The sequence below is a fragment of the Eubalaena glacialis genome, chromosome 9, assembly GCF_028564815.1.
Source record: "Eubalaena glacialis isolate mEubGla1 chromosome 9, mEubGla1.1.hap2.+ XY, whole genome shotgun sequence".
Lineage (NCBI taxonomy): Eukaryota > Metazoa > Chordata > Mammalia > Artiodactyla > Balaenidae > Eubalaena > Eubalaena glacialis.
Window position 1 is genome coordinate 5066546 of NC_083724.1, and position 9039 is coordinate 5075584.

General features: G+C 47.5%; 1 protein-coding gene across 1 annotated transcript in view; it reads right to left on the reverse strand.

Annotated features, from left to right (window-relative positions):
* CFAP77 (cilia and flagella associated protein 77) overlaps positions 1-8103 on the reverse strand; it is a 141434-nt gene extending 133331 nt beyond the window's left edge. Inside the window, exon 1 of the mRNA XM_061200902.1 lies at positions 7856-8103. Coding sequence (XP_061056885.1) covers positions 7856-8047 — 192 coding nt within the window. The 5' untranslated portion in view covers positions 8048-8103. The remainder of the gene's footprint in view (positions 1-7855) is intronic.
* Between the last annotated feature and the right edge of the window lie 936 nt (positions 8104-9039).

Consider the following 9039-nt stretch of genomic DNA (forward strand, 5'->3'; position numbering starts at 1 on the left):
AATTATAGAGTCTCACTCGATGGATTGCTGGAAATGCTTTCTATTTTTTTAAACTCCAACGTGGGTGAAGCTGGAGACAGATAAGCCCTGCCAGAAACCAGCAAATGTATGGAACCTGGAACTAAGGAAAAGGAAACGGATTCAAAAGGGGGAACTTAAAATGGCCATAAAAGGTCCAGTGGTTAGGACTCCACGCTTCCACTGCAGGGGGCCTGGGTTCAATCCCTGGTCGAAGAACTAAGATCCCGCAAGACGCATGGCGTGCCAATAAATAAATAAATTTTTTTAATTAAAAAAAATAAAATGGCCATAAAATGAATGGAGTCAGGGGAGAGAGGCAAACAACGGATAGAGAAGCAATTAAACTAAACCATCTCATTTCTATAATCTTTGTATTACATTTTCAAGAGACCCTGGACCGTGGATGAACTAATAATGAATTCTCCACATGTTGATGTTTTTCTGGTCCAGAGTTTCTCAGCCTCAGCACTATTGGCATTTGGGGAGATGATTCCCTTTTTGGGGGGATGCGGGCATCCTGTGCATTGTTGGACAGCATCCTTGATTTCTACCCACTAGATGCTGGTAGCAGTCCCCTTCCGGTTGTGATAACCAAAAGCATCTCCGGACATGGCCAGATGTTCCCTGGGGAGAAAAATTGCTCCCCCGCCCCCATTGAGGACCACTGGTCTACTTCCAGAATGTCATAATCTCTTCCATAAGATAGTGTCGCATTTAAATCAGTCTTCATTACATCCTTGAGAAGTAAACAAGGTAGTTATTAGCACCCATACTTCACGAATGAGGAAACAGGCTCGGACATTAAGCCACTTGCCCAAGAACCCTCAAGAGAGCTAGAAACCGAATTGTTTTCACCCTTAGCCAGGGCGAACCCATCTGCTTCAGGGCACACAGTTTCAGGAAGCATGAGATGGAGTGGGCCAACAGTAATTTTCAACGAGAGCACAAAGCGGAAAAAGAGTAAGCCCTTGAGTGGATTTGTCTCATGATACATTTATAAGTTCAGATTTAGGACATTTACCTAAAGTCGATTCATGAGAATAAGGTTGTCTTGAGGAACGTAAGTGTTAGAAGCAGGATAATGGAAAATAACAAAAGTGCCCACGTATTAAGTGCCCTCCTGGGCCTGGCACACCTGTGTCATCTCACTGAACCCTCACAACTCCCCCATGGCTGGTGCCAACTGTAACAGCCCATTTTACAGAGAGGAAACTGAGGCTCAAATGTAAATAACCTCATGCGTGGCACAGCAAGAAAGCGGCTGAGACAGAACGTGCCCTGGGATCTGCCTGGCTCCATGGCCTGACATCTACACCGCCTTTGTCTCCAGTGTGGTGGCTGCAGGTTTACATCTGCCTGGGCTACCAACTTATTTTTTTTAATTAACTTTTATTGGAGTATAGTTGCTTTACAATGTTGTGTTAGTTTCTACTGTACAGCAAAATAAATCAGCTATACATATACATATATCCCCTCTTTTTTGGATTTCCTTCCCATTTAGGTCACCACAGTGCATTAAGTAGAGTTCCCTGTGCTATCCAACTTATTGCTGTATCTTTTGTGATGGTATGAAAACACCAGCTGCAGCCTGGAATTGTTTTCACAGTCTTTGTTTACACGGATTCAGGAGCTTGAAAGGAGAGTCAAGGGGCGATTTCATTTAAAGTTGAGTTGTTATCAACAACCAACAAATGCTCACGTCCTGTTTTTGTTTTTGTTTTTTTAACAAATACAAAAGTCAGACAAGAAGCACCCAACACTTACAGTATATGCTAAAACCAACCAAAATGTAGTACGATTGTGACTGTGCCTTTGTTTCTGTTTGCCCAGCCAGCCAGAGGGTCCTGGAGCGATGGCCCAGCAGATGTGTCTGAGGTTTAACGGAGCCCAGTTCCCAGGGCCACAGCAATCACTCTGCACACTGGCCTCCAGAAACGGATTTACCCAGCCTACAAGTCCAGCAGGGTCTGAGCTTGGTTCCAATCCTCTCGGTCTGTGACACATTCACTGCAGGACCAGCACAAAGACAGAACCAACGCCCCAAAATGAACCAATTCAAATCATTGGTAACAAGCTGGTGGTCTCCACTGTTAGCATTTCATATAGAACACTTTTAATTGTGTTTCCTTCCCATTATACATTTTAAACAAAGATGCATTTTCTTAACAAGCAGTTTGAATCAGACACTTTACGAGAACTCTGATGCTTCTAGAGACAGGTGAATGACTTGAAAACCACTGCAATTAGAAATAGGGGTTTGGGGCTTCCCTGGTGGTGCAGTGGTTAAGAATCTGCCTGCCAACGCAGGGCACTCAGATTTGAGCCCTGGTCCAGGAAGATCCCACGTGCCTCGAAGCAACTAAGCCCGTGCGCCACAACTACTGAGCCCGCGTGCCACAACTACTGAAGCCCACGCACCTAGAGCCCATGCTCGGCAACAAGAGAAGCCACCACAATGAGAAGCCCGCGCACCGCAACGAAGAGTAGCCCCTGCTCGCCGCAACTAGAGAAAGCCCGAGCGCAGCAACAAAGACCCAATGCAGCTAAAAATAAATAAATAAATAAATAAAATTTTTAAAAAAGAAAGAAAGAAATAGGGGGTTGAAATTTTGTGCACAGGGCCAGTCGTAAATCAAGAAAACTTTGTCTTTCAAATACAGGAAAAGTGGCCTAAATTCTACTATGAGCAGCACTTGAGCCTGGAAGATTCTGGAAGGTGCTGGAAGCCACTGCTGACTTGTTCAGCCAGGACTCAGAATTATTCCTGGAGGAACGGCCTTCCCGCCACTGATCTGAGAGGAGTGTCCAGATGGGGGCTGAGCTCATCCCCCAGGAACCCGCATTCTGAGGTCTTCATTAACGTTTCAAAGCCAAAGCCCCTCTTTTTTAGAGGCACAAAGAGGAAGGCGGGCCCCTCCTCCAGCAGATCTGTCCCACCCACCCACCCCGGGGCCGGTGGTAAAAAGCCTGGGAGGGAGCAGGTCTCCTTTCTGAACCGACCACAGGGCTGGGCACTGCTGCAGCCCCTGCTTGCTCACCCTTGCTCACCGAAGGATGTACCTGGGCGCCAGGAAGCTGGAAGCTTTGATTTAAAAAGAAGAAAAAAGAAAAAAAGGACCGAGAGAGAAAGAGTTGCAGGGATCGACAACCCCGTAGCTTTCCCTAGAAAAATGAAAGCTGCCCACCAGCCTGCCGAGACTGGGTCCTTAAGATGGGCAGCTCAGTTTCAGCCCCCCTTCCTTGTGTTTTATTTTCTCCAGTTACATTGTAAATTGAACGTAAAAGGATCTGAGCAATCAAAGGCATATTCTCTGCAATACATAGCGGAATATAACATTTTCCCATTTCACTCAAACATGATAAAAATACTGACCTCCGCTGGGTTGTTTGCCCAACTGTGTGTTTGCCTGCCTACCTTCTTTGCATTTGTCTCTACCTACGTGCTGATGTTCACCAGCATCAATACTTATTAGAGATGTTAGGCTCTTAGTGTGGTTGAGTGTGGTTGCCTAATTTTGTAGAGCATCCAATTTGGACACACTGGCTCTAAATAAATGCTTCCCCGTGATGACGATGATAAGGATCCCAGCAGCGGTGCTGAGTCTTAGGAAATAGAAGTCGGGTTGGGGTGAAAATCTATGAACCCTTAGGATCTAAGGAGGGTCGAGTCATCTGGCCCCGGGGGGCTGAATTTCTCCCAATCTCCACCCCTGATCAGAATCTACCTTTTCACCCTTCAAGGTCCAGTTTCAGGACTGTTCCTTTATAAAGCCTCCTGAGTTCTGCTCCGGGTTTCCTCCCCCCAAATCTGAACCTTTCCGGGGAGTGCAGAAACTTGAAACTTACAGGGGGGTGACCCATGACATTGCTTGTCTTATTATCTGTGTGTGTGTGCGCACGCGTGTACACAATAGTAAGAGCTAATGTTTCCTGAGAGCTTTCTTTGATGCAGGGGCTATGCTAAGCAATATATGTCATACATATGAAATACATATATATAGTGATATATATAGATATTCTGTCTCCCCAGCTAAATAATTAACTCCTTATGGGCAAGAGCTAAGTTCTGAACTTGTTTCTATGCCCCCAAGAGAGCTTAGGATGGTGCAGAGTACTCAGTAAACATTCAATAAATACTTCTTGGCTGTCAACAAATCCCAAGAAATTAGTAGAGTTCACTCTGGAAGGAATGTTGAGTGAAACAATAATGGAATCGGATTCACCGATGAACATTTTTTTGACTGCCTGATGTACAGATATAACCAATCTGGGTTGTCATTCATTAGCTAATTGTGTATCGCGGCCAAAGAGCATGGGTCTGGAAGTCAGGTGACATAAATCTCATCCCACTTCTGTGACCAGGTCAGGGTAGTGCCTTGGGCGAGTCTCTTCCCCTCTCTGGGTCCTAACAGCCTCAAAAAAGGAATTGGACTAGATGGCTGTAAGCCTCCTTCCAACCCCAGAATGATGTGATTCTATAGCTCTATCCTACAAATGCACAGGCTTCTTGTTTGTGACATAAAGCCCCACAGAAAAACAAAGTCGGCGAGAAATTATGAAAAACATCGGGTGCCGTGATCATTTGCACCCTCTAAGGATGCTCAATTCAATAAATTCCACCCCTGTACCTAGCCTGCCTCTCCAGGGCGACAGAAGATTCAAGGCTGTCAGTGGAGCAAACCAAACAGTCTCTCCCCATAATTGTATTGACAGGATATCAGCCGAGTTCCGATGGCAGGAAGGGTGCACCCTGACAGGTTCTGTGAAGGAGCCTTGAAGGCTATTGTAGCAGGATCCTCTGTTGAGTCACGGAGTTCTGGGGAAATGAGAATCAAGCAGGGAGAAGCTTGGCTCTTTCTCTATTTAATTTTATTCTTCCCAGAGAGTCACATTTGAAGGAAAACTGGCTAACCACACGTCACTTTATACAATAGAATAGACGCCCTTTCTAATGGAAAACATTTACATCTTCTTGTGGCCACATTAAAACATGGAGCTGATTCAATCAGCCCCACTCAATAGCCAGTTGGCTTGGTTTTAAATGAGGCAAAGAGTTGTTGAGCACTTGCTGATAAAATATCTGCTTGGATGTCTGAGGTTTTCACTTTTCACTTGGTTACGGTGGCATCTTGCAGACATGTTCTTGAATAACTGATGTGTGTATGTCCCGGTAAATTCCATGGGTGTGAAACAGCAGTGTCGTGTTTGTTCAGGCAGTGTGTCTGCATTTTAAATGAAAAAAAAAAAAAAAAAAATCCCGATCCTATTCACTGGAGAAAACAATCTGAGCAACAACTCCCCAATATGGGGGAGTAAATGACTCTTTCTAAGGTGCTATGTTCCCCCAATACAGATGCAACCTTCAGATTCAGACTGCGACAAAACCAAAATATACTTCAGTTCCAATCATTCTCCTGCAGACACCCCAGGCAGAGGGCACACTCACCTCTGCTGCACACAATGAGAACTCGCACAGAAAGGAGGGTCTGAAAATCTGGGATTGTGAAACTGACATGCCACAGTCAAGAAATCCACAAGCCATGCCGCAACAGAAATTTCAGCAATATATTATTTTTAAAAAGATTTTTTTAAAGGCTCCACCATCTTGGATACTTTCAATCTTCTTTTCTTGAGAGCTGAAAACCTCAAAGTTTTTTTTTTCATAATTTAAATTTCCTTTAAAATAGAGGAAGCTTTTTGGAGTGGTAGAAGTAAAGCTGGGCTGGGAGCCAGTGAACGTAGCTTCTACCCCCGGCTCTGCCAGAACCTTGCACAAAGAACCCACCACAGACAGCCTCAGCGTCCCCAGTGTAAGGAGGGGTCTGGAGAAGGTAACAATCAAGGTTACTCCTTGCTCTCAATGTTTCTGTAGCTTTTACTTGGGCCAGATTTTAGTAGAAAAATCTGGTAGCGGTGGTCAGTATTGAAATGTGGACATAATCTTAACTGCTACTGAAACTACCTTACGGCCCATCAAGAACTGGAGGGAGGAAAGTAAGAAGGAAAGACTTGCTTTCCTGACAGGAGACAAGCTGGGCACGATCACCAGGGCGCCCCCTGCTGCTTGAGCCGAGTCACCGCTGACGGGGCAGCCCTGCTCTGTGTCTCATGCTCTGAAGACAGAACCCGCGGTGGTGGGTCAGTGTCTCCTGCACATTTTCCAACCCAAAGTTCAAGTTCAGGAATTAGGACTGAATTCATCTGGAAGCTGTTCAGCTAGTGCCATCCAGAGGCCAAATACTGTCCTTCTTGATATGCAGCACGAGCAAAAGGAAAAAAGGGAGGGGAAATGTTTACTTATAGATGTATGTTATACATGTTAAACACATGTATATTGTACATACACATGTATGTATGTGTGCATACATATATGTAAAGTGTGTGTGTATGTACAATGTGCATATATCTATGCATATACCTATATGTATATATGTGTCTCTATGGATATATTATAGCTTGGGGTGGGCATCACACACTGTTAATTCACCATGGAGAATAACTCCATTACGCTGTCCATGTTGTATTTAAGTAGGAAGGAGTTGGTCCACCAGTAACTACTTGAGTAAAAGCAATGATCAGAGGCTGGGAAATTGATTCTCCCCTTGATCCCAGAGTGGTGAACCCCATCTGTCTGTGCCATCTGTCCTCTGAGAGTGGCTCTTCTCACCTAGAAATAAGTGAAGGACTTTGCTCCACTTTGGGAGGCCTAGGAAGGGGAGGTGTTAGATGGAAGGGTGCCTAGTGTGATAAGCCAGCTTCTCCCAGCTGCTGGCCCAGGAAACAGTTTGGGTAGCGCGAGAGGAGAGAATCCGTGTTTTCATAGGAGCCAGTTAACTCAGCTAATTCTACCACGATGTTAAGAAAGCCCAGTTTCCCTGTACGAAACAAACAGACAAAAAACTAACAACAACCAAAACCTCTGGGCTCTAAACAGCTTCTGGCGTTCAGACAAATAATTGTTACTGAATCCACGATTATCACCTGCGCCTTCCACCGCCGGAATCTGGGGAACTGCGCGCATTTTTAAAGGCACACTGCCCTCCAGTGGCGCAAGGTAAAATTGCTCCATGACCAGCTTCCCAAGCGCCAAACTTCAACTTGACCTTTCCTGGGGCCCCGGAAAGACGCGTTGATGCCACGTCAGCGTTGGGTGATCACCAGTCCCGAAACGTGACTAATGTAAGGGAGCGTGCGATCAAAGAGGAGGCGACCTAGTTGGAAACCGCGGCTCCCTCGCTCGTTTGTGCCTGTGGGACCCCTGGGGCAGAGATTCGCGCTTTTTGTCTCTTAGGGTAGTAATTCTGGTTAAGAGTATGATTGGGTGGAAATTAACGTGTGAAGTGATGCTTTCAAGAGACATACAGAACACTTGCTACATAACAGCAGCCCAGGCGTGCAGGGGAATCGGGTGAGGCGGCCTGCACCCCGCGAGGGCTGGCAGGTCGTAAGGACGCAGTCTGGGTGCTGCTACCTGTCTGTCACCCTGTGGGTTCACCCTGCGTGAATACATATGCAAATAGCCGCCAACGTGGAGGACTTACCGCGTGTCAGGGGTCTCGCAGGGATTACCTTATGCAATCTTCCCAATCACTCCCTTTAATGAGTGCCATTGTCATCCCACTTTGAGGATGAGGAAACTGAGGCTCAGCGAGGCGATGCGGCCTGCCCGTGACCGCCCGGGGGTCCAGGTCTGTCTGGACTAGAGCTGGAGCTCCCAGCGCCGCGCTCGGAGCGGGGCGGTGGGGCCGGGGCAGGACGAGTGGAAACCCCCAGCCGCGTGGGTGCCCAGTGAGGGGACGAGCGCAAGAGGGTGATGGGCGTGGGGAGGGCTCACCTTGACGATGAGCGGGTTCTGAAACATGGAATCCCGCACGACCCCCAGCCTCTCGTTCTCCATGCCCGGTTGGATGTCGGCCACGGTCAGGGGCCGCCGCGGGGGCGGGCAGATCTGGCTGACCGTGCGGCGCACCGGCGGCTTCTTCTTCCATCGCGTGAGGTCGTGGCAGGAGTTCCTGGCCTCTGGCATCCTGGGGGTCGCGGGGAGTCGGCCAGCCGGCTGGATCCAGCGCGCTTCCCAGGTGGGGGGCCGGTGCGGAACTCGGAGGGGCCCTCCGCCAGTCCCGGGACGCATCACCCGGACCCCGGGGTGGACACCGGACACCGGGCTCCCTCCGGAGTGAGGCGCACCCACCTCGCGCCTCCCCCTCGTTGCAAGGAGCACTAAGACCTACATAAGCCCCTCTGGTTCCTGAGAGCGTCTTCTGGGCGCCGCGCTGCGGATTCGAAAAGGAGAGAAAATCAAGACCACCCCTTGAGGAAAAATGGAACCGTCCGTTTCCATGGCGACAGGACGCCAACGGCACTGGAACAGGGCTAGTCGATTTACTTTCAGGAAACTTTTTGGCGGCCACCTAAGTGGACGTGTTTCGAGTTTTCTTAAGTAGACCTGAGAAAAACCCAAGAATCACTACTGGGCTGTGTTAAAAGCGACGGAGTTCTAGAAGGCCATTTACACTTGACTTCCAAGTCAAAGACACACCACCCCCCCCACTCACCCCGACCCCTCTCGCCGCCCCTTCCCACTTCTCCCAGCGACACACACACACACACACACACACACACACACACACAGCCCGGGGCAGAGCGTTACGTGTTTCAGAATGAAACAGAGCTCTGCATTCCAGACCTGATATTACTGTTAATCCACTGAGAGATCTCAAATTAGTCACCTTTTGGGTCCTCAGTGTTTTCTTCTGTGAAATGGGTAGGGGGGAAAGTCTAGAGTTGAATGAAATCAATGGTACCCAACTTTGTGCAACAGAATAAAGGGAAGTTGAAAAATACAGATTCACTGAATCAGAATATCTGGAAATGGGATCTGAGAATCTGCATTTTAATCCTTCTACCCCTTTGGATTTTTTTTAAGTTCAAAGCTATGGAAACTTTGAAAGAAGAGTACGATGAAAACCCATATAGACTTCACCTAGATTGACTGGTCCTTAGTATTTGCCACATTTA